Source organism: Salvelinus namaycush, chromosome 36, assembly GCF_016432855.1.
Source record: "Salvelinus namaycush isolate Seneca chromosome 36, SaNama_1.0, whole genome shotgun sequence".
Taxonomy (NCBI): domain Eukaryota; kingdom Metazoa; phylum Chordata; class Actinopteri; order Salmoniformes; family Salmonidae; genus Salvelinus; species Salvelinus namaycush.
In genome coordinates, this window is record NC_052342.1 from 1,577,525 (window position 1) to 1,604,055 (window position 26,531).

Consider the following 26,531-nt stretch of genomic DNA (forward strand, 5'->3'; position numbering starts at 1 on the left):
CATGGCAATAAAATATCTAGAACCTAAAAGGGCTCTTTGGCTGTCCCCATACGAGAACCCTTTGAAAAGCATTTTTGGTTCCATGGAGAACCCTATCCACAGAGGGTTTAGCCAAATAAACCTTTTTTTCTAAGAGTGTACTTAACGTACGTCCACTGAAAAAAGCATGTAAAGAACAGAATATTGAAATATAAATTCTATAAGCACTGTAGAACTAGTTGGTGGAACATTGAAATGTAGAACCATACACCGAGTGTATAAAACATTAAGAACATCTGCGCTTTCCATGACACACTGAAAGGGCGATACCTAGTCAGTTATACAACTGAATGCATTCAACTGAAATGTGTCTTCCACATTTAACCCAAGCCCAGGTGTATCCAGGCGAAAGCTACTGTATGATCCCTTATTGATGTCACTTGTTAAATCCACTTAAAATCAGTGTAGATGACGGGGATGAGACAGGTGAACAAATGCATTTTAAGCCTTGAGACACATGGATTGTGTGTGTGTCCCATTCAGAGGGTGAATGGGCAAGACAAAAGATTTAAATGCCTTTGAACGGTGTATAGTAGTAGGTGGTGCGGTCACCGGTTTGTGTCAAGAACTACAACGCTGCTGGGTTTTTCACCCTCAGCAGTTTCCCGTGTGTTTCAAAAATGGTCCACAACCCAAAGAACATACAGCCAATTTGAAACACCTGTGGGAAGCATTGGAGTCAACAAGGGCCAGCATCCCTGTGGAAGGCTTTTGACACCTTGTAGAGTTCATGCCCAGATTAATTGAGGCTGTTCTAATGGGGGGGTTACAACTCAATATTAGGAAGGTGTTCCTAATGTTTTGTATACTCAGTGTAGACCAAAGAGTGTAAAACGAACTGTAGTTTAGGATTTAGGATTAAGACACTGGGAATATTCACAGTCGATTGCCAAGAGTATTATTCTCTCTTGCTCCTGAGAGTACAACAAACATTGAGATAACAGACTACTGTTACGCAACCCAGTCCTTGGCAAAATAGTCACACATACAGTACCAGTCAAAAGTTTGGACACACCTACTCATTCCAGGTTTTTCTTTATTTTTACTATTTTCTACATTGTAGAATAATAGACAAATTCTTATTTACAATGACGGCTGGTTGAGAGAATGCCAACAGTGTGCAAAGCTGTCATCAAGACAAAGGGTGGCAACTTTGAGGAATCTAAAATATATTTTGATTTGTTTAACACTTTTTTGGTTACTACATGATTCCATATGTTTTATTTCATAGTTTTGATGTCTACACTATTATTCTATAATGTAGAAAATAGTAAAAATAAAGAAACTTTTGACTGGTACTGCATGCCCATGTGACTCACTAGACAAATATGCATGATCTACACTATGTTAAAAAAAATATCCATATTTTAGTAAAAATAAATCTCCTTCTGTTCACCCCAGCAGATATTGAAGCTGAATAGATATCGAAGTTAGATTGTGCTTTTTGGAATAGTAAGAGGCCTTGTAGAAAATATTTAAGAGTTTTTAAAGAGTTAGTCCTCACAGTCCTCCCCGGCGGTTGCTGCATCTAGAGCTGCTAGAGCTTCCGCCACCATAGAGTCTGTGACGTGATGCACGTCATCTTCTTCCCGTCCCTCATCTTCGCTCTTCATCACCGAGATCCCGCTCCCGCTCTCTACGGTAGTGGCGTCCGGCGCCCTCCTATCATCCTTCGTGTCTGCCGAGGACAGGCTAGTTGTACTAGTTGGAATATCCGCAGACAGGACGCTCTCCTCATCCCCTGTGTCGCACATGTACTCAGGTGTGCCACCCACCCCCTCATCCAGCTCATCCGTCAACGAGGTGTAGCACCTCACACCGGGCCAGGAGGGGTCCGAGCTATTTCGGAACATCCTAATCTTGTGGGAGTCATTGTCACCCAAATGTGTCAGATGGTGACTATGATCCAGGGAGAGTGTGTTAGGGTAGATTGGGACTTGGCTGGGGCCCTTAGATGGATCTCGTCTTGGAACCTGGCCCTCTGGATGGAGGATATACAGACCCCCACCACCACCACCACCACCACCCTCCCCTGCCCAAGGCTTGACTCCCTGCCCCCTCTCTGGGTTGGCGGGCACGGCGTGAAGCCTGTTGATCTGGTTGTTGTCGATCTCCAGCTTGAGGCCTAGTCCTCCTCCATCTTCTCCATCGTTGTGCTTGTTGCTGTTGCTGAAGCCCAGGTTGTGGAAGACCTGCTTCTGCTTGTTGTTGGACTGGTCCCCGCCGTCTGCTGGGAGGTGGTGGGGCTGATAGAGAGAGCTCTCCGCCGGGTCCCTATTCCTGCCGTGGACGTCCACCGGAACAGTCGGATCATAGATGCAACAGGGAGAAGGGAAGAAGAGAGGAAAACATTTAGAGAAATAGAGAAAGGGGAGAGAGAGATCATTAGATACAGACAAAGACAAACAAATAGATAGCATGTTTAGTTAATCCAGCAGTTCACATTTATTTACAAATGTGAATAAATGAAATAGCAATTAAATAACAATATTTATTATTCCCCATCTTGTCAGCGGTCCCTGTGTTGTATAGAAAACGGTCAACTTTCAATAACCAGTCACACATGACTTTCATTGTTTCTCTAAGACACAGAGAATAAATACGACAGGCGGACTATTTAGGCGCATTGACACAGTTGTCTCAGGGTGTCAGCTTTGCCTGAGAATCGATTAAACACCAGCACACACTCCCTTGCACACTGTCAAAACAAGGACACCTCTCCTAGTAGCAGTCATAGAGTGAAAAACACTATGAGGGAGACGGAGAATGACGGAGAGGGAGAGCGACAGAGAGAGTGACAGAAAGAGAGAGAGATCAACAGAGAGAGAGCAGAGAGTGAAAAAGGTAAACACTAACGCAGATAGTACAGGGGCAGAATAGATGGGGTCCTTTATTTGTGGACATTGTAACAGGCTGTCAGATACTTCCTGCTGTGAGCACCTTATGCTGATAACATACTCCCTCTCTCTTTCACCATGCACTCCCTGAGCACTCCTCATACCCCACAAATCACACAACCCCACACACCATCTCACACCTCTAAAGGTGTCTCTGGCTTTACCTCTCCCCCTCGCTTCAACCTCACCCCTCTCTCCTCTCTGTGTTTGAGCACTCCTCATGTCGCTGTATGATATTGTCCCCCACAACCTCTCCCCAGTCCTCTCCTCATTCCCTCACTTGATCTTCCTTCAAGTTTTCCCCCACCTGCTCCCTCCCTCCTCACATTTATGAACTGAGAAAATAATGTTTTCCATTTTGTCTTTCCTCAAAGTTTAGTCTACAGCTGTGTCGTGTCTCTAGTATCCTTAATGTGATGACATGCTATTTTCAAATCGATTACCTAACGTTTCATTATTTGATTAAATTAATCAGGCAATAACTAACTCATTAGGAATCCGGGGCACCATGGAAGCATTCGTTTATATAGAGCGGCTATTGATACTTCAGAGTACCATTCGGAAATGTTCTCATAGAATAGATGTTTCGGCGGTTGTCTGTATTCTCGTCCTAGGTTTACGTCATTTCTAGCTGCAGACTAGTAATTCGCGTCGTCTAGAATTTCTCACTTATTCTGTAGTGAATCGATAGTCTCAGAGTTTAGCCATTTCCAGCCGTGTAGCCAATGCTCCACGTGATATAGTCTTGTTCTTTGGTAGCGTTGTAGTTTAAACCACTTCACACACCAGCGTCACCTGGCATGTTTTGGTCTTAGAAATTCAATAATTTGCAACCTTAGCTTACACCAGGGTTGGCATGGTCTGGTGTGAATTTCATCAGGAGTGGGTTTTAAACGTTTCAGTAGAAAAGGGCGGTCCATGACGCCTAATGTGATGCCTGGGCTCATGGGGGTGTGGCCAGTGACTAGTTAATCTTTATATGAAAATCCATTCTCTCATTTAGAAGGTTAATATCATATTACATCTTTTCACAAATAGTTTCATGTTTAATCACATACTTTTCAAAATATTTAGATGTAAACCTGACAGCTGGGAAATGTACACTTTAAGAGATATAGTTATGTGTGTTTCCTGTCCTTCATGAGGTCACCAAATGAAACACACTCAACATAATTGTCTCTTATTAAGTGTCCACAGACCATTCCCACATTCTCAAAAAGTAGAAATTGTTTAATTTTTGTTTACAGCTTCTGTCTCACTTTTTGAAAGAAGCCTGAAATTCCACCTCAGTTTATGTCTCAGTTGTTACATCTTGTTATGCTCATACAAATTACAAATAACAAACACCCCATCATTGTTAAGGACAACAAAGTCAAGGTATTGGAGTGGCCATCACAAAGCCCTGACCTCAATCCTATAGAACACCATCCCAACCATGAAGTACGGGGTGGCAGCATCATGTTGTGGGTTTGCTTTGCTGCAGGAGGGACTGGTGCACTTCACAAAATAGATGGCATCATGAGGAGAATTATGTGGAAAATGATGTGGATATATTGAAGCAACACCCCAAGACATCAGTCAGGAACTTAAAGCTTGGTCGCAAATGGGTCTTCCAAATGGACAATGACCCCATGCATACTTCCAAAGTTGTGACAAAATGGCTTAAGGACAACAAAGTCAAGGTATTGGAGTTGCCATCACAAAGCCCTGACCTCAATCCTATAGAAAATTTGTGGGCAGAACTGAAAAAGCGTGTGCAAGCGAGGAGGCCTACAAACCTGACTCGGTTACATCAGCTCTGTCAGGAGGAATGGGCCAAAATTCACCCAACTTATTGTGGGAAGCTTGTGGAAGGCTACCCAAAACGTTTGACCCAAGTTAAACAATTTAAAGGCAATGCTACCGAATACTAATTGAGTGTACGTAAACTTCGGACCCACTGGGAATGTGATGAAAGAAATAAAAGCTGAAATAAATAATTCTCTCTACTATTATTCTGACATTTCACATTCTTAAAATAAAATGGTGATCCTAACTGACCTAAGACAGGGAAGTTTCACATGGATTAAATGTCAGGATTTGTGAAAAACTGAGTTTAAATGTATGTGGCTAAAGGGTATGTAAACTTCCGACTTCAACTGTAGATGAGATGCCACAACAACACACCACTCCGGATGTGACTACAATACAAAGAAGTGCCATGTCTAATGCTAAATTGGAAAGGCAATCAAGTCCCTGAAAAAAGGAATGCAAAAAACCCATAAGTCATACAGATGTCTACAAGTTTTTTTAAGCAAACCCAAAAGCTATCCATCTACTACTGCTATCTACTATTCTAATCCATGTGGTTCTAGCCAAGTGTTTTAGCAATAAAAGGTGGAGTAATTTATTTGGTATTCTATAACAGCCTTGATAGATTTCACAGGAGTCCTGTGTGATTTGTGATCAGGCATGAGAAGGTCTGAGAGACTGGAGAGAGTTGGCATGCGGTCAAAGTGGGAACTGACCCAGTAACCTACAGTACAGTCCCGCCCAGCCAATCTGTTTAATATGCTCAGGAAACGGCTAAGCCAAGAAATGTGACACTGAGACACAATTAAGGGGAGGTGTATGTGTGTGTTTGTGTGTGAATGTGTATGCACATGCATTTTAAAGTGTGAGAAGCAGAGAGGTTGTGTGTGTGTGTGTGTGTGTGTGTGTGTGTGTGTGTGTGTGTGTGTGTGTGTGTGTGTGTGTGTGTGTGTGTGTGTGTGTGTGTGTGTGTGTGTGTGTGTGTGTGTGTGTGTGTGTGTGTGTGTGTGTGTGTGTGTGTGTCTTTCTACCTTCCTGTACATGGGAAAGAGAGGTGTGTGTGTGGAAGGGATTATAGACTACAGTATGTGAATCGGTGTAAGCCCTTTTATTTATATTCAATCAAAGTATTACTCCTTTCCCCTTTCCTCTTACATTCACACTTACAGCAAAGTAAGCTGAGAGGAGGGTGATGAGATAAGTATTTGCATATTGACTGGATATTTATACGGAAAGCCAATGTTGGAGGTCACTGTGAGTGACACTTTATAATGTAGCCCATCTCTATCTATATGAAACAGAAGGAAAGCAATAATTAGGATGGGAAGAGAATGTACAGTGACATTAAGATAGGACATCTGTCTGGTTCAATAGGATAGATAAGGCTATACGAGGAATACTGTAGCTGTAGCTCATGATAGTAAGAATAAGGACTGGATTTTGAAAACAATCTAACAAATTTTGTTTAGCAGTGTGACCTTCGCTTAGAGATGGAGAGCTGCTGTCAATATGTAAACCTTCCCCCTCTCCTTACACAAACATAAATGCAATGGGTTCATACAGACACATTTCAGAAGCCCTCATGCAAGCACACACACCCACCAGGGTTTCCGTTAGGAAAATGAGTTACCAGTTACCAGGACGATTTTAATTTACCGGCCATTTGAGAATGATGGTAATTCTTCTAAACAGAACTCTAAACAGAACTCCTGTAATGAAACATTTGCCAAAATGTAATTCTGGGAAACCACCATTCTAAACAGCACACCTGATGTGAGTGGTTACATATGTGACAGAAATAAAAATGTCATTTTGAAATTTAGAAAGAGGTGGAATCTAAAGATGCAACAACTAGCATTGTGCCTTTGGTTTCTGGACAAAAAACAACATTTTATTCGAAAACCAATAGAACAGGAGAGAAATCCTGGTTTCAATTGCATATGAAGAAAGTCTTTATAAAATAATTGCCTCCAAGATTCTATGGTTGGATTTTACCTAAGCTACATTGAAGCAAGGTAAGTCATTCAGGTTTCTAACAATTAAATGATGCTTTGAAAATGCATACTGCCTCCAGCTCACATTGCAAAGTGGTGGATGACGTGCTGATAGTCTGCCTACCGTTGCCTATGCACTTGAATGACAGGCACGCTTCAATTACCAGTTGAGAAACAAAAATATTAGCTCTTTTTAATCGTGGCAATCAAAACTTTTTTTAACATGCGATTGCATTTACAATTGTTAGTTAAGTGAGCCTTGAATTCAAAATGAATCACAGACAGTGTCGCCAGCAAAGCACCCCCACACCTCCTCCTCCATGCTTCACCGTGGGAAGCCTACTCTGCGTCTCACAAAGACACGGCGGTTAGAACTAAAAATCTCAAATTTGGACTCAAAGGACAGATTTCCACCGGTCTAATGTCCATTGCTCGTGTTTCTTGGCGTCCTTTCGTAGTGGTTTCTTTGCAGCAATTTGACCATGAAGGCCTGATTCATGCATTCTCCTCGGAACAGTTGATGTTAAGATGTGTCTGTTACTTGAACTCTGTGAAGCATTTATTTGGGCTGCAATCTGAGATGCAGTTAACTCTAATGAATTTATCCTCTGCAGCAGAGGTAACTCTGGGTCTTCCTTCCCTGTAGTGGTCCTCCTGAGAGCCAGTTTCATCATAGCACTTGATGGTTTTTGTGACTGCACTTGAAGAAACGTTCAAAGTTCTTGAAATTTTCCGCATTGACTGACCTTCATGTCTTAAAATAATGATGGACTGTCGTTTCTCTTTGCTTATTTGAGCTGTTCTTACCATAATATGGACTTGGTCTTTCACCAAATAAGGTTATCTTCTGTATACCACCCCTACCTTGTCACAACACAACTGATTGGCTCAAACGCATTAAGGAAAGAAATTCCACAAATGTACTTTTAACAAGGCACACCTGTTAATTGAAATGCATTCCAGGTGACTACTTCATGAATCTGGTTGAGAGAATGCCAAGAGTGTGCAAAGCTGTCATCAAGGCAAAGGGTGACAACTTTGAAGAATCTCAAACATAAAAAATATTTTGATTTGTTTAACACTTTTTTGGTTACTATATGATTCCATATGTGTCATTTTATAGTTTTGATGTCTTCACTATTATTCTACAATGTAGATAATAGTAAAGAATAAAGAAAAACCCTTGAATGAGTGGAACCACCACTTAGGGGTGGCAGGTAGCCTAGTGGTCAGAGCGTTGGGCCAGTAACCAAAAGGTTGCTGGATCGAGTCCTTGAGCTGACAAGGTAAAAATCTGTCGTTCTACCACTGTTCCCTGGTAGGCTGTCATTGTAAATAAGAATTTGTTCTTAACTGACTTGCCTAGTTAAATAAAGGTTAAATAAAAAAAATGAGTAGGTGTGTCTAAACTTTTGACTGGTACTATACAGTACATGATGACTAATGAAAATACACATACCCCAATTTAATATTTTTTGTTTTTTAATTAACCTATAGACCAATAAGCATGCCGGTCAAATGTATTTACGTCGACAGATATTTCTATCAATGAATAAAAAGCATTATTTTGCCATGGGATTGTTTTTTCTCCTGGTCAAATTGGCCAGCAACAATTTATCAGCTTTCATCTTTTTTAATCTGCCAAAAGCAGTCTACTGGAAACCCTGACGCACACAAACACATACACACACAAATGCTCCTACTCACCTTTTAATCATCTTACAGCATTGGCAACCCATCTGGCTAGCTGGGTAGTGAAGCTGTGAAAGGACAAAAAGCATTTTGTTACTAAAATAGAAATCTTACAATTATAAATAACCACTATAATGTAGAAAACACAGAGAAAGGTTACGGCCGCCACACATCAATAACTCTAATGACAAGCAAAGTCCCATCAAACTTGGTGACATTTTCAATCAGTGACATTTTCTTTAAGACCCAGATGATAGAAAGGTTGAGACAGACAGTCCAAGACTGTCTGAGCAACAAACGTTGTGACACACACTTTCAAGAAGTGTCAATTTATTTATCCAAGAGTTCTCTACTCACCTGTCCTGTGACATAGAGGTAGCCTTTGTTGAAGGCTTTTCTAAACTATCGGGAGGATTTGAACCTCATAAGTCAGGTTTAGACTTGGGCTTGCCCTCTGTGTCCATGGTGACGCCTGAGCGCTGTGTTCAGGGATGATGTAGTGTGTCTGTCTGAAGCGCTGATAAAGCTTTGGTATTCATCCATTCCAATTTATGTGTGTGTGTGTGAAAGAAAGAGTCTAACAGCGTGCTTACTGTAGGTATTATGTTTGTGTGTGTGTGTGTGTGTGTGTGTGTGTGTGTAGAGGATGGGGGTGATCTTTTCTCTCCTGGCTGTGTGTGTGTGTGTGTTTCCCTAAGCTTTGGCATTTCTTTGCCTGGATAAATAATTAACAAGAGAGGCTTGAATGGGTCTGTCTGCTAGCAAGAGAGAGAGAGAGAGAGAGAGAGAGAGAGAGAGAGAGAGAGAGAGAGGGAAGCAAGGACACAGTATCTTTCTCCCCCAGCTTTGGTCTTTACTGAGAAACAGAAAAAAGTGTTGCCGCAATGAAAAGCCAATGACCCCTTGCACATCTTAAAGGGACTAACTTTCTTTCTTTCACAAAGACAATGTGGTGCTTACGGACAGCATTATGACATAAATAAACATTACTGTGAAAAAAGAAATGATTAAGATATAAAGACAGTGGATTTTCAGCATTCACTTTCAATGTAACAGTAAATGTCACATTGACATTCACTGCAACTCTGAAACAGAAATTATGTTGCATCATGTTTTCCTACAATATTTCCTACTGAACATGACCCAGGACTGATAGGTCAGGGGCACATCAGGTTTAAATTGGCTTTGGACCGTTTGATAGAGAGATCCAGTAAAATGCCAGGGATGGACGTGTCTATCACTTAGCGAATGGCTTCGATTGGGTCATTAGTGCACAGCTTCAGCCAATCCCCTCAATGACACCTGTTGGGTTGACGGAAAGGAGAGTTCTCTTGATCGTCTTCACAATTTTTAATGTAGCTTCCTTCTGCATGTCCTCTAGATATTTAGTGTTCTGAAAACATTTGGGAGATATGAGAATCCCTACTAGATTTTGTATTTACCTCCAGATCTCTGAGTGCAGGAAAAAAAAATAAACAAGCAACCTTGCTCTGGGCTTTGGGAGATAAGAAGTCAATATTCCCATGTGATTTAGGTACGGCATAAACAGCCCATTCTGCGATTTGACCCTCCTTAAAATAACCGCCAAGATCACACTAAATCAGCACCAAAAACATATAGGGCTGTATTTTAGGCTGGCATTAAGCCAGCGCAATTGTCAAACGCACGCTCAGTTTGCCATTTCAACCTGTTAAAGCCAGCACTCTTCTATTTTTAAAACATAGCACCATAATTGGTCATTTACCTGTCTTAAATGAGCTTGCTTGCGCTGAGGTTGGAAGGGTGGCAATATCTGAGGTATGTCCTTAAAAACATGTGGCAGTGGTCATTTCAGTATGTGCTGGTGGGGATATTTAAGACCAACCAAAAGCTGGTTTCAGCAGTAACGCGGTTGGTTATGGCATGGATTTTGACAACGGAAGTGCATCTTATTCAGTCGTGATGCACAGTGCCCATATGTACATGGCACAAGAGAGATGTCATTTTTACGTCCGTAAACCTCGTATTTAGAAATATAAAAAAGGTATGTTTTTTCCCATTTAATTTAATTTAAAAACCAATTATAGCCTCCCCTCTTATTAATGAAGGCAGTTTGTTTTGTCATGCCCAATCCATTCACTAAGTAGTCAAGACTATCGATAAAGTGTTTGGCTTTGAAATAAATCTTAATCACCAAAGCTTTATTAAACAGCAAAACAGTGAGCGGACATCTCCTTTTTATCTATGTAGGTTGTTACATTATTTTAGACAGCTCCTGTTATTATTTGGATGTGTGTAAAAACCCCTCCATGATGTAGGCTATATGCACATTGAACGAGAGATGAGATAATTCGGTGACACACACATTTATCCCGTACATACAACTAACAAAAACTTGAAACTACTTTCCCGTAATGATTTCTTGCTTTCTGTTTCGTTTGATTAAATGCAATGCATCTGGTGTCTTTCTTATCCTGGCTATGCACAAGTAGCCTATTCATAAATGGTTTCTCTATGGTCTAGTAGTGACACTTTTGCCACATGCTTTTGCATTATTCACAACTCACACACTGTAGGCCTACATGCAGTCAGGGCCGGCGTTATTGGCGAGCCTTAGTGGGCCTGACCTGCCCCCTACCATACCTCCTTGCTCTTCCAAATAAAAATATTAAAATATTGATAGTTTATTTTGACCGAGACGCGCACCGACAGAAAGACACATCAATCTCAGATAAAGCAACGGAACGAGCGAAACAGCGCCCCTCTGTCTCAGTATGTGTAGCCCAAGTATCTGCTGCTGTCTGGACAAAAAGAATATGGCATGTCATACTCTTTATGTCCAGATGGAGAGGCACTGTTTTGCTTGCTCAGATGCTTTCTCCGGTGAGATAGTTTCGTCCACTTGCGAATTGAACTAGGATGTAGTGCTGCCATAGCGCAGGGGAGCGGTGCAGAATACATGAAGCTGGTAAAATTATTTATAGAAAATGTATTTGGATAAATTCTAAATTCATTATTTAATTGCTAATAAAATTCCATGAAAATTATAGAATGACAAAGTAAATAAATATGTAGGCTATAGCAGCCTACATATGTAGGTAAATGGTGGTTGCTTCCCTATCTTTTAGCTCTCCGAGAGACCTATACCTGGAAATGATTGTCAGGATATGTTCGAGACAATGCTTGTTGTTCCCATTGAAATGAGATAGGGATGGGTGATATTTTCAAAGCAAAACCTGTTTTAGGAACATTGAGGAATATACATCTTCAGTCACAGGCTTCATTAGGAAATGTGGTGATGTTGTACCCACAATAACAATTCGGACACACCCCAACCAAAAACCCTGGATGAACGGAGATATCAGAACCATGCTGGGAGCCCGTACTGCAGCAATAAATGTTAGCAGGAACGAACCCCGGTGACGCGCAACGTGTACAAAGCAAGCAGGTACAAGCTCTGCAAATCCATTAGGGATGCAAAAAGATAATACAGACTCAAACTTGAATTGATGTCTGGCAACTCAGACTATCATGGACTTTAAAGACATATCCAGCTGTGTGGTGCCCAACGAAGCCTCCCTCTCAGACGAGCTTAAAACATTTTATGATCGCTTCCAGGCAAACAATACAGAGCCATCTAGGAAGACTCTCACTCTCCGAGGCTGATGTGAATACTCACAAAGACGCTGGACCAGATTGCATACCTTGGCTAGTCCTCAGAGTGTGCGCTGACCAGCTGGCGGGTGTCTTCTCGAACATCTTCATCCTGTCCCTGTCCCAGGCCATAGTCCCCACCTGCTTCAAGGAGACCACCATCGTCTCAGTGCCCAAGAAAAGCAAGGTGACATGCCCAAATGACTATCGCCCCCGTCGCCCTCACCCTGGTCATCATGAAGTGCTTCGAGAAGCTGGTCATGGCCCACATCAAGGCCAACATGCCAGGCACACTGGACCGAATACTATTTGCCTACCGCTCCAACAGATCCACGGAAGATATAATTTCCATCGTTAATCACATGGCCATAACACATCTGGACAAGAGGAACACCTATATGAGGATGCTGTTCATTGACTACAGTTCAGCATTCAACTCAACCTTGGATTGTTCCCTCCAAGCTCGAAACCAATCCCAGGGCCCTGGGTCTGGACACCACCCTCTGCAACTGGATCCTGTAGTTTCTTACGGGCAGACCACAGGCTGTGTGGATTGGCAACCTCCTCCACACTGACTCTTATCACAGGGGCCCACAAGGGGTGTGTACTCAGCCCTCTGCTGTACTCCCTGTTCATCCATGACTGCATGGCTTTACACAACAGCAACTCCATCATCAAGTTTGCTGACAAGACCACGGTTGTAGGTCTGATCAACAACGACGAGTCAGCCTATAGGGAGGAAGTAAGTAAACTGGCATTGTGGTGCCAAGACAACAACCTGTCCCTCAACGTCAGCAAAACAAAGGAGTTGATTGTTGACTTCAGGAGGCAGAGGAGGGAACATTACCCAATCCACATCAACGGGACTGCAGTAGAGAGTCAGCAGTTTTAAGTTCCTCTGCGTCCACATTTTGACACAGACCAACAACACCACCACTCTTGTCAAGAGGGCGCCCTCCAAGTACTCCCACTACACCATCGACAGCGCCCTGACCGGTTGTATCACAGCCTGGTACGTGAATTGCTCTGTCCACGACCGCAAGACCCTCCAGCGGGTGGCGAAGATGGCCCAGTACATCACTGGGACCATACTCCCCACCCGTAAAGGACATCTACTCGAAACGGTGCCTGAGGAAGGCCCGCAGTATCATCAAGGACCCCACACATCCCAGCCACATTCCGCTCACTCCCTTACCGTCGGGCAAACGCTATCGGGGTATGAGGTCTAATACCAACTTACGCACAAATCCACACAGATATACACTCATCCATACACGCATGCATGCGCACACACACACACACACACACACAAACACACATATACATTCATGCTATACACACATCACAACGTTGGATGGTGTATACCATGTGTATCCTGTACATACGACAAATACAACTTGTAACTTCAACTGTGCTTGATTGAACTTGCCTGCCTAAATGGAACCAAAATAAATGTCCCCAAAGAGCAAACTCAACCCACCTTGCATTCCAAACGGGCTTAAAGCAAATGCTGAAAGTATCTGAATATTTTTAAATAGTATATGAAACCAGGTCTGCCTTGGGCTAACTAAGATGCTCCGCTGAGCAAGAGAGAGACCCTAAAATATATAAGTAGCATATTAGCCTAAACAGTAGCCTATTAGCATTTACAGTACCTGGACCACTCCAAAGAATGCACACTCTGTGGTAATTGTTGAAGGAAGCAAAACTAAAATACCTGCTTGTACTTCAGGCCTCTAGTTGTGAGAAGGTATGAGTTACTTCTGTTACCTGAGGTTGACTATAAGTAGACTACAGTTCACACTCAACTCCAGACCTTGGGGGCCAGAGAACAACTGGTTTTTGGATTGAATCGTTATAACTCAGAGATGGTTACTACTACACCTGGTTACTACTGTAACACAGTCTATTACTGAAAGGGAAGGATTAATATCAGCAAACACTGTAGCCCTTAAGTACTAGAGTTGTGCACCACTGACCTAAAAGATAAAGACTGACAGGCTGACTGACAGACAGTACACCAAGTAGACCAGAAGAAGGAGAACTAGGGAGGGATGAGTGAGAGACAGTCACTACTGTCAATAAAGAGCATATTATTACATCACATCAATACTCCCTCTTCATAGGTCCCTTGGTAACCAATAACGGCAGCATTGGAGTTACATCAGAATATCAAAATGACCAATAATTGTTCTCACCTGGAGAACTTCCAACAGCATAATGATCTTCAATCTGTGTGTCAGATACAGTTGAAGTCGGAAGTTTACATACACCTTAGCCAAAATACATTTAAACTCAGTTTTTCACAATTCCTGACATTTAATCCTAGTAAAGATTCCCTGTCTTAGGTGAGTTAGGATCTCCACTTTATTTTAAGAATGTGAAATGTCAGAATAATAGTAGAGAGAATGATTTATTTCAGATTTTATTTCTCTCATCACATTCCCAGTGGGTCAGAAGTTTACATACACTCAATTAGTATTCGTGTCACGCCCTGGCCTTAGTTATCTTTGTTTTCTGTAATATTTTGGTTAGGTCAGGGTGTGACAGGGGGGATGTTTGTGTGTATTTGTCTCGTCTTGGGTGGTTGTATTGTATAGGGGGTTTTGTAGAGGTTATGGGGTTGTGTTTAGTGTAGGTGTCTAGGTATGTCTATGGTTGCCTGAATGGTTCTCAATCAGAGACAGCTGTCTTTCATTGTCTCTGATTGGGAGCCATATTTAAGGCAGCCATAGGCATTAGGCTATTGTGGGTAATTGTCTATGTGTAGTGTTTAGTGTCAGCACTATTTGTTTGAATAGCTTCACGGTCGTCTGTTTGTTGTTTTGTTCGTCTTCATAATAAAAGAAGATGTCTTTCTATCACGCTGCGCCTTGGTCCTCCATTCAAAGTTACGACGATCGTGACAATTCGGTAGCATTGCCTTTAAATTGTTTAACTTGGGTCAAATGTTTCGGGTAGCCTTCCACAAGCTTCCCACAATAAGTTGGGTGAATTTTGGCCCATTCCTCCTGACAGAGCTGGTGTAACTGAGTCAGGCTTGTAAGGCCTCCTTGTTCGCACACGCTTTTTCAGTTCTGCCCACAAAGTTTCTATAGGATTGAGTTTAGTGCTTTGTGATGGCCACTCCAATACCTTGACTTTGTTGTCCTTAAGCCATTTTGCCACAATTTTGGAAGTATGCTTGGGGTGATTGTCCATTTGGAAGACCCATTTGCCCCTTTTTCCTCCAAACATAAATGTTCATTATAGCTAAACAGTTCTATTTTTGTTTCATCAGACCAGAGGACATTTCTCCAAAAAGTACGATCTTTGTCCCCATGTGCAGTTGCAAACCGTAGTCTGGCTTTTTTTTTATAGCGGTTTTGGAGCAGTGACTTCTTCCTTGCTGAGCGGCCATTCAGGTTATGTCGATATAGGACTCGTTTTACTGTGGATATAGATACTTTTGTATCTGTTTCCTCCAGCATCTTCACAAGGTCCTTTGCTGTTGTTCTGGGATTGATTTGCACTTGATTTGCACACCAAAGTACGTTCATCTCTAGGAGACAGAATGTGTCTCCTTCCTGAGCGGTATGACGGCTGCATGGTCCCATGGTGTTTATACTTGCGTACTATTGGTTGTACAGATGAATGCGGTACCTTCAGGTGTTTGGAAATTGCTCCCAAGGATGAACCAAACTTGTGGAGGTCAACAATTTTCTTTCTGAGGTCTTGGCTGACTTCTTTTGATTTTCCCATGATGTCAAGCAAAGAGACACTGAGTTTGAAGGTAGGCCTTGAAATACATCCACAGGTACACCTCCAAATGACTGAAATTATGTCATTGATGCCTATCAGAAGCTTCTAAAGCAATGACATCATTTTCTGGAATTTTCCAAGTGAAGTTAAAGGCACAGTCAACTTAGTGTATGTAAACTCCTGACCCACGAATTGTGATACAGTGAATTATAAGTGAAATAATCAGTTAACAATTGTTAGAAAAATGACTTGTGTCATGCACAAAGTAGATCTCCTAACTTATTTGACAAAACTATAGTTTGTAAACAAGACATTTGTGGAGTGGTTGAAAAACAAGTTAATGACTCCAACCTAAGTGTATGTAAACTTACGACTTCAACTGTAGCTATCATTGATTCCAATATTGGTCATTATTCTTCGGCGGTAATAGCATTTTATCTGAATTTTATGATTGTGTTGCCTAGTACTGTTTCTTAGGATCTGAGATGATAGGAAGAAGATTATCACTTTGGCAGAGCCCATGCTCAGAGTCATTTTCCTTGGGAGGAAATTTAAATGTTCCATCTTGGAAAAGAAGGCAATAAAAGTTGGATTGCTGCAGATTGTTCCCTAAATGTGAATCCGATTAGAATCGGGGGCAAGCCATCGCATTGCCAGTCAGATCCATTTGAGAAAAGCCATGGGGAAGATTTTTTATTATGGCCTGAAGCTAGGTTTTAGCCCAAAGTATTGAGCTGAAAAGGCACTAGCCGGTTTAATCTTTAGATGAAAAATGAGTATTCCATCTCTCATATCTAGAGATGCCAACCTGCCCTGATGGTCTCTTTTGTTACAAAAATACTGCAGGCAAAGTGACGTAAGACATATACACTGTAGTTATGTCCTTTGTTGGATAGTTTGATTACCTTTGATTGCATGTGTAGTTTAATAAACACCATGATAGTTGTTGACTTCAAGTTGATGTCGAGTTGTTGATTTAACTTTTCCATAAGTGTGCCTAGCACAACCAAACCCATCACAGTCCTCAGTCCCTTGGAGATAATTAAATGTTTTCCGTTTTGTGAGTTCAAATCAAAGTTTATTTGTCACGTGCACTAAATACAACAGGTGTAGACCTTACAGTGAAATGCTTACTAACAGGCTCTAACCAATAGTGCAAAAAAGGTAGTAGGTGAACAATAGGTAGGTAAAGAAATAAAACAACAGTAAAAAGACAGGCTATATACAATAGCGAGGCAATAGATGTAGCGAGGCTACATACAGACACCGGTTAGTCAGGCTGATTGAGGTAGTATGTACATGTAGATATGGTTAAAGTGACTATACATATATGATGAACAGAGAGTAGCAGTAGCGTAAAAGAGGGGTTGGCGGGTGGTGGGTGGGACACAATGCAGATAGCCCGGTTAGCCAATGTGCAGGAGCACTGGTTGGTCGGCCCAAATGAGGTAGTATGAACATGAATGCATAGCTAAAGTGACTATGCATATATGATAAACAGAGAGTAGCAGCAGCGTAAAAAGAGGGGTTGGAGGGGGCACACAATGCAAATAGTCCGGGTAGCCATTTGATTACCTGTTTAGGAGTCTTATGGCTTGGGGGTAAACTGTCGAGAAGCCTTTTTGTCCTAGACTTGGCACTCCAGTGATGTACTGGGCCATACGCACTGCCCTCTGTAGTGCCTTGCGGTCAGAGGCCGAGCAATTGCCGTACCAGGCAGTGATGCAACCATTCAGGATGCTCTCGATGTATCAGCTGTAGAACCTTTTGAGGATCTCAGGACCCATGCCAAATCTTTTTAGTTTCCTGAGGGGGAGTAGGCTTTGTCGTGCCCTTTTCACAACTGCCTTGGTGTGTTTGGACCATTCTAGTTTGTTGTTGATGTGGACACCAAGGAACTTGTAGTTCTCAACCTGCTCCACTACAGCCCCGTTGATGAGAATGGGGGCGTGCTCAGTCCTCCTTTTCCTGTAGTCCACAATAATCTCCTTAGTCTTGGTTACGCTTGAGAGATAGGTTGTTATTCTGGCACCACACGGCCAGGTCTCTGACCTCCTCCCTATAGGCTGTCTCGTTGTTGTCGGTGATCAGGCCTACCACTGTTGTGTCGTCTGCAACTGAGCTCTACAGCTGAGTCTCACAACTCAATCGCTGGTTGAAAACTGTTTTCTGCCACTCCCAAAAGGTAGAATTTGTAGATAATTGGCCCTCATTCTGGGACTCACCCACAAACAGGACCAAGCCTGGTCTGTTGAGGAGTGACGGACTCCATCCTAGCTGGAGGGGTTCTCTCATCTTATCTACGATCATAGACAGGGCTATAACTCCCCTAGCTCCACAATGAAATAGGATGCAGGCCAGGCAGCATTAGCCAGCCTACCAGCTTAGTGGAGTCTGCCCCTAGCACAGTCAGTGTAGTCAGCTCAGCTATCCCCATTGAGACCGTGTCTGTGCCTCGACCTAGGTTGGGCAAAACTAAACATGGCAGTGTTCACCTTAGCAATCTCACTAGAATAAAGACCTCCTCCATTCCTGCCATTATTTTATTTTACCTTTATTTAACTAGTTAGGCTAGTTGAGAACAAGTTCTCATTTGCAACTGTGACCTGGCCAAGATAAAGCAAAGCATTGTGACACAGACAACAACACAGAGTTACACATGGAGTAAACAATAAACAAGCCAATAACACAATAAACAAGTCAATGACACAGTAGAAAAAAGAAAGTCTATATACAGTGTGTGCAAAAGGCATGAGGAGGTAGGCAATAAATAGTCCATAGGAGCGAATAATTACAATTTAGCAGATTAACACTGGAGTGATACATGAGCAGATGATGATGTGCAAGTAGAGATACTGGTGTGCAAAAGAGCAGAAAAGTAAATAAAATAAAGACAGTATGGGGTGAGGTAGGTAGAATGGGTGGACTATGTACAGCTGCAGCGATCGGTTAGCTGCTCAGATAGTTGATGTTTAAAGTTGGTGAGGGAAATAAAAGTCTCCAACTTCAGCGATTTTTGCAATTCGTTCCAGTCACTGGCAGCAGAGAACTGGAAGGAAAGGCGGCCAAAATGATTGAAAGAGATCGTGATACCTCACATCTCAAAATGGGGCTACTTAATGTTAGATCCCTCATTTTCAAGGCAGTCATAGTCAGTGAACTAATCACTGATCATAATCTTGATGTGATTGGCCTGACTGAAACATGGCTTAATCCTGATGAATTTACTGTGTTAAATGAAGCCTCACCTCCTGGTTACACTAGTGACCATATCCCCCGCGCATCCCGCAAAGGCGGAGGTGTTGCTTACATTTACGATAGCAAATTTCAATTTACAAAACCCCCCCCGACGTATTCGTCTTTTGAGCTTCTAGTCATGAAATCTATGCAGCCTACTCAATCACTTTTTATAGCTACTGTTTACAAGCCTCCTGGGCCATGTACAGCGTCCTCACTGAGTTCGCTGAATTCCTATCGGACCTTGTAGTCATAGCAGATAATATTCAAATTTTTGGTGACTTTAATATTCACATGGAAAAGTCCACAGACCCACTCCAAAAGGCTTTCGGAGCCACCATCGACTCAGTGGGTTTTGTCCAACATGTCTCTGGACCTACTCACTGCCACGGTCATACTCTGGACCTAGTTTTGTCCCATGGAATAAATGTTGTAGATCTTAATGTTTCTCATAATCCTGGACTATCGGACCACCATTTTATTATATTTGCAGTCGCAACAAATAATCTGCTCAGACCCCAACCAAGGAGCATCAAAAGCCGTGCTATAAATTCTCAGACAACAAAGATTCCTTGATGCCCTTCCAGACTCCTTCTGCCTACCCAAGGACGTCAGAGGACAAAAATCAGTTAACCACCTAACTGATGAACTCAATTTAACCTTGCGCAATACCCTAGATGCAGTCGCACCCCTAAAAACAAAAAACATTTGTCATAAGAAACTAGCTCCCTGGTATACAGAAAATACCCGAGCTCTGAAGCAAGCTTCCAGGAAATTGGAACGGAAATGGCGCCACACCAAACGGAAGTCTTCCGACTAGCTTGGAAAGACAGTACCGTGCAGTATCGAAGAGCCCTCACTGCTGCTCGATCATCCTATTTTTCCAACTTAATTGAGGAAAATAAGAACAATACGAAATGTATTTTTGATACTGTCGCAAAGCTAACTAAAAATCAGCATTCCCCAAGAGAAGATGGCATTCACTTCAGCAGTAATAAATTCACAAACTTGATCATTATCATGATCATTAGAAAGCAAATTACGGACTCCTCTTTAAATCTGCGTATTCCTCCAAAGCTCAGTTGTCCTGAGTCTGTACAACTCTGCCAGGACCTAGGATCAAGGGAGACACTCAAGTGTTTTAGTACTATATCTCTTGACACAATGATGAACATAATCATGGCCTCTAAACCTTCAAGCTGCATACTGGACCCTATTCCAACTAAACTACTGAAAGAGCTGCTTTCTGTGCTTGGCCCTCCTATGTTGAACATAATAAACGGCTCTCTATCCACCGGCTGTGTCCAAACTTACGAAAAGTGGCAGCAATAAAGCCTGTCTTCAAAAAGCCAAACCTTGGCCCAGAAAATATAAAAAAACTATCGGACTATATCGAATCTCCCATTCCTCTCAAACATTTTAGAAAAAGCTGCTGTGCAGCAACTCACTGCCTTCCTGAAGACAAACAATGTATACGAAATGCTTCAGTCTGGTTTAGACCCCATCATAGCACTGAGACTGCACTTGCGAAGGTGGTAAATTACCTTTTAATGGCGTCAGACCGAGGCTCTGCATCTGTCCTCGTGCTCCTAGACCTTAGTGCTGCTTTTGATACCATCGATCACCACATTCTTTTGGAGATTGGAAACCCAAATTGGTCTACACGGACAAGTTCTGGCCTGGTTTAGATCTTGTCGGAAATATATCAGTTTGTCTCTGTGAATGGTTTGTCCTGTGAAATCAACTGTAAATGTCGGTGTTTCTCAAGGTTCCGTTTTAGGACCACTATTGTTTTCACTATATATTTTACCTCTTGGGGATGTAATTCGAAAACATAATGTTAATTGACACACAGCTGTACATTTCAATGAAACATGGTGAAGCCCCAAAATTGCCCTTGCTGGAAGCCTGTGTTTCAGACATAAGGAAGTGCATGGCTGCAAACGTTCTACTTTTAAACTCGGACAAAACAGAGATGCTTGTTCTAGGTCCCAAGAAACAAAGAGATCTTCTGTTGAATCTGACAATTAATCTTGATGGTTGTACAGTCGTCTCAAATAAAACTGTGAAGGACCTCGGCGTTACTCTGGACCCTGATCTCTCTTTTGACGATCATATCAAGACTGTTTCAAGGACAGCTTTTTACCATTTACATAACATTGCAAAAATCTGACATTTTCTGTCCAGAAATTATGCAGAAAAATGAATCCATGCTTTTGTTTCTTCTAGGTTAGACTACTGCAATGCTCTACTTTCCGGCTACCCGGATAAAGCACTAAATAAACTTCAATTAGTGCTAAATACGGCTGCTAGAATCCTGACTAGAACCCCAAAATTTGATCATATTACTCCAGTGCTAGCCTCCCTACACTGGCTTCCTGTTAAGGCCAGGGCTGATTTCAAGGTTTTACTGCTAACCTACAAAGCATTACATGGGCTTGCTCCTACCTATCTTTCCGATTTGGTACTGCCGTACATACCTACACGTACACTACGGTCACATGAGTGCTATGGGTCTGTAGTAATTTAGGCAGGTTGCTTTTGTGTTCTAGGGCACCGGGACTATGGTGGTCTGCTTGAAACATGTTGTTATTAGAGACTCAATCAGGGACATGTTGAAAATGTTAGTGAAGACACCTGCCAGCTGGTCAGCACATGCCCGAAGCACACGTCCTGGTAATCCGTCTGGCCCCGTAGCCTTTTGTATGTTGACCTGTTTAAAGGTCTTACTCACGTCGACTACGGAGAGCGTGATCACACAGTCGTCCGGAACAGCTGATGCTCTCATGCATGCCTCAGTGTTACTTGCCTCGAAGCGAGCATAGAAGTGATTTAGCTCGTCTGGTAGGCTCGTGTCACTGGGCAGCTCGCGGCTGTGCTTCCCTTTGTAGTCTGTAATAGTTTGCAAGCCCAACCACATAAGACGAGCGTCGGAGCCGGTGTAGTATGATTCAATCTTAGCCCTGTATTGACGCTTTGCCTGTTTGATGGTTCGTCGCAGGGCATAGCTGCGTTGATTGTTGTTTTTTATCTTAAATAGCTGAACGCCATCCACCAAATCTGTTACACTGCAGGTTCGTGTTTCACCATACCAAATAAGACAAAATACAGGTAGCATAATCTACAAAACACAGGGCTATAACATTTATGTTTCATGTTATAATTATTCATCAGAATATTTTCCCTGAGAGACAGATGTTGAATATCAGTCTCTGAAACTCTCCCCTGAGAGCTTGTTTAATTAGACGCTGGGGATCTGCTAGCATTTGGCCAATAATGGGAAATAATATAAGCTGTAAAAAGTTTAATGTGAAATATCTCAATCTCTTCACTTTAAAAGGCCCCCAGCAAGCTACAGTATCAAACAAAAAAATAAGGGCCCTTTGACTATTCACACAAAGAGATGGAAGACAATAACAGAATGTCACCACCTGGTGACTCCTGTAGACCTTTAGAAAGGTCCGCTTGTGGTAATACATTGAAAATATATACTGTAACTTCAACTTCGTTTTTTAAAACACAATGTACACACAGTGTCTGTGTGTGCATGCATGAGTGCGTGTGTGGATAGTATGTTTTTATGGAACAGCCCATCTTTTCTTCATAGGAGGGCCATTTTGGACCCCTCTTATCAACTCTGTGGCGTTTAAGACCCTACGAAATGATTCAAAATCCATGCCTCTCTCAGCCGTTCATTCACTCTTATTCTTCTGTATATGGCATTTGGCAGTTAGACGTGTGTGAGAGCTTATCAAGCCTACACTTTCTTGCTACATCTACTTTGGGTAGATTTATCTCGCTCTTGATAACCAAAGCACTTTCACAGAAAAGCTGATACTGTGACTGAATTAAATAAAAACAATATAGTAGTTTGTGATGCCATCATAATACGTTTCACCGATATAACGCTTCAGTCTAAAAGTCATCAGCCTACAGATTTTTTGCGAAGCGAAATGCGAGCCATGAGCACACAATGACGCAGCATTAAAAGTGGGTTCATTTGAATAAGGCCAGGTAAGGCCAGATGGGTTACCCTGGTGCCCGTAGCCATGGTGATATGTCATGACGACTAAAGTACACAAAATGTGGTCTCATGAGATTGCAATAGGACCTCATTAGATTAACAAATACACAACGAACACACACATCAGTATTGACTTCCAGGATACTAGAATTGGTCTATAAAATTATTTTTATCCTGTAAAAAGCTGTGTCAAGTAAAATTGGTGACTTTTAACATGATGTAATCTATTTGACACTGACACAACCCATGTAAAACTCACTGTCACTGAAATATTACCAATGGCCATAATCATACAAAACACACTGGGTGATACCCATATGAAAAAAAGTATACTATGCTATACTATGCTCTAAATACTGTAGTATTACCATATTTATATACTATAGTATTCACTGTAGTGTTTTTGCAGACATTACTGTAGTATACTGTAGTAAAGTGTATTATAGTATAAATACTGTAGTATTACTATAGTAAACTATAGTATATAATATAATAATTACTGTTGTGTTTTTGCAGGTATTACTGTAGTATTTACAACAGTGTTTTTTCTTTTACTATCTTTGACATAGAAATGGGGGGTTTCTCCTTGAGGAAACCTACTAGGCACATACTAAGAGGAAATGATCCATAACCTGTAGGAATGTATGACTGGAGTCTGAACAGATAGTTCAGCACTTCTGCTTTCTTCTATAACCTGTAGGGAACACAATATGTGGTCTATACTATACATGTAGGTTTTTCACTCATGGCTGCATATGGGGGATGGGAATAGGTGCAGCATATGCAAATTAGATAATGTAGTATTACTATAGTTTAAAAAACTGTGTGTTTGGGGACATTACTGTAGTCTTTACTACAGTGTTTTTTTTGCGGATAATACTCTAGTATTTAATATAGTATTCTACAGCATACTAGAACATTCTACAGTAAGCTCTACATGGTAACGGGATACTACAGTGTTTTAGTGTTGTCACGTTACCAATATCGCAATACTAGGAAGTAAAGCAAGAAAGGAAACAAAACATGAAGCAGACTACATTTCTTGAGGAAAACAGTCCTAATGTTAGAAAAACAGCCTTATGTCATCACCCAGAGTCACATTTGTTTATTTTGCAAGCTATAGCACACAATATTTCACAAAAGTAGGTTCTAAAGGACCATAGAGTTAAGTATGCCTCATGTATTTATTTATTTTGCCAAGGAAAATCTGGTATCGTAGTATCGCAATATTGTTATCATGACAACACTACAGTGTGGAGTATAGTATTCCGCAGTATACTACAAAATGATATAGTAAGCACTACACAATCAAGGGTTACTACAGAGTGTAGTATAGTATTCTACAGTATACTACAGAATACTATATAATTCTATAGTACGTACTATAGTATTAAATAGTAAACTGTTGTATTTTTTTATGTGGGTGAGGTCATATAGACACAATGTCTGTGTGAGTGTGTTTGTGTGTATTCCCCAAACACCCCTTTTAAATGGCCTTGGGCATTAGCTAAAAACAAACCTCTCTTTCCTCTCTCTCGCTCTCTCTCTCAAACTCTTATCAGCATTTCTTATCACCCAACCCCACTACCCCCATAGTGCCAACAAACCGGCTGTTGGTCTCAGTACTGAGCCACTTAATAGGAAGTTACTGATCTAAGGTCACTTCCTGGTGGTCACTAGGTTACAAGAGGGGTAGGATGGGCACTAGGACACTTCTTCTTCTTCTTATTCAACGTAAGGTGTTCTTAGGCAGGAGAGAGCCACACTGATCAACATTGCACTGATGCGTAGCCTTTACCAATGGCATTATGTCGCAGAGTATTTTCAACAACACCCACACCTATGAGGTCAGTTCTATGTGTGTACAGCAGCCTCACTACCTGTGAAACACACACTAGTGGTGTACTGAGTGATCCACATATAGGAATAGCTAGGCCTACATTTGGCAAATTGATGAGATTTGTAACAGCTGATAGATATGAAGTTCACATGGCATTAGGCACACATCAGAAAGTGCAAACAGTGCCCAAGGCCAAGCAAACAGCTTATAGCTGATTTCAATGGACCATTACTGTTAAATCATTAACTTAATTAACTGCTATTTTTTTAACTGCTATTGCCAACATTAAAAAAGACCTGCCCATTCATCACTGTTATGGGGGGTGAGCTCTGCATATTTTAATATCATATAGGCCTACCATATGTCACACAACCATCTATCCCTGTCTCTTTTCAGTCTCCAACTGAATGGCATTCAACAGGTCAATACACATTTTTGGCATATAGTTAAATGCAAATCCATTTTAGACTCACACAGCACACCCACACACACAGTTTAAACCAATAGCCTTAATTACATTCTTAATTCTTTGACATCCCTCATTCTCTTGTGTTAGCGCAGTACTTACTAAAACAAAACGCATTTTATTTTCAATAACTGCATTTCCAAAGTTGATCTTATAAATAGTATACATACAAATATTGTTCAATGATTTACATTTAACCATGGGAATGCGATGGGAAGCCTTTGAAACTCGCGCAACATGTGTGCAAACCTGATTTGTGCGTCTTTGTAAATAGCCATATGCCTGTCATAACAACAACTACTGAACTCCTACAACTTTCCACTGTTGTTGTTGTCAATACGTGACTTATAAACGTGTAAAAACATTTTTCTAGTTTTCTACTACTTGGCAGAGGAGATGGAGAGAGACTTTACCTGTCGCGCTAACTGAAGGTGCGGACACCCTTTCGCTGTAGTATCAACAATTCACGGATAAAAGTTCAAACCATCCGAAAAGTGAAGGTAGCATATTCTGTTCATATTTGACTATAATATTTCCTTTCCTTGTAGTGTTTGTTGCCGTCTGTCGCTGCGAAGGAAAAGTCCACCGTGACTGCTATGTCACATGTCTCTGGCAAAGCACGGATATTTGAATGTTTGATGTTAGTCTAAGCAAGGCCTGGACATGGGCTGCCTAGAGTTTGCATGGCGTTAATGAGCGATCATGTGACTTCGAAGTCGCTAGTGCACATAAAACGTGAGCTACTGCACATAAACATTTACATAAGGTCCTATTAGGTGCTAAAAGAGTGTGCATTTTTTTTGTTCAATGTCATTTATGCACAGATAGACAATTGACTTCCTTTTATTCTCTCAATGCATAATCATTATTCACCTGCACGTTTGAAATCTTTTAGGCATAGCCTACCTATGGACAGTAAAACCTTTTCGTATCATGGTTGGCAATAATTTATCAGAAAATATGTATAAAACCTATGATGATTAAATAATGAATAGAAGTGCAGGTGTCAATTATAAACCAATTGGCCGCTCTACTGCGACGTGTAGAAGATGGGAAATCCGAAGAGATGAGTTTGCAATGTGAAATGAAATCACTGAATCATTCATCCACATTGCGTCTCATAACAATGCTTTAACACTTTGGAGAAGTGAACATTTTACTCATAAACATTTTTTTA

At 41.5% G+C, this 26,531-nt stretch overlaps 1 protein-coding gene across 2 annotated transcripts; it reads right to left on the reverse strand.

The window, feature by feature from the left end:
• Window positions 1–1,242: 1,242 nt before the first annotated feature.
• LOC120030676 lies at window positions 1,243–26,032 on the reverse strand. 2 transcript variants are annotated; one of them, XM_038976118.1, is made up of 3 exons: window positions 25,768–26,032; window positions 8,429–8,481; window positions 1,243–2,319 (listed from the first exon to the last, which is right to left on the reverse strand). In XM_038976118.1, the coding sequence occupies exons 2-3, from the start codon at window positions 8,458–8,460 to the stop codon at window positions 1,533–1,535; spliced, it is 819 nt and encodes a 272-aa protein (XP_038832046.1). In that variant the 5' UTR covers window positions 8,461–8,481; window positions 25,768–26,032; the 3' UTR covers window positions 1,243–1,532. The 2 variants fall into 2 exon arrangements, with proteins under 2 accessions (XP_038832046.1, XP_038832047.1); XM_038976119.1 differs by lacking the exon at window positions 25,768–26,032 and adding an exon at window positions 8,771–9,021.
• Between the last annotated feature and the right edge of the window lie 499 nt (window positions 26,033–26,531).

What these genes read in the sequence shown, in the direction of transcription:
- LOC120030676 (XM_038976118.1), bottom strand. Translation starts at nt 8,460, where the DNA reads ATGGGTTGCCAATGCTGTAAGATGATTAAAAG. An exon ending in TGCTGTAAGATGATTAAAAG is followed by an intron (nt 2,320 to 8,428) that starts GTGAGTAGGAGC and finishes CGTCCACGGCAG; the next exon opens with GAATAGGGACCCGGCGGAGA.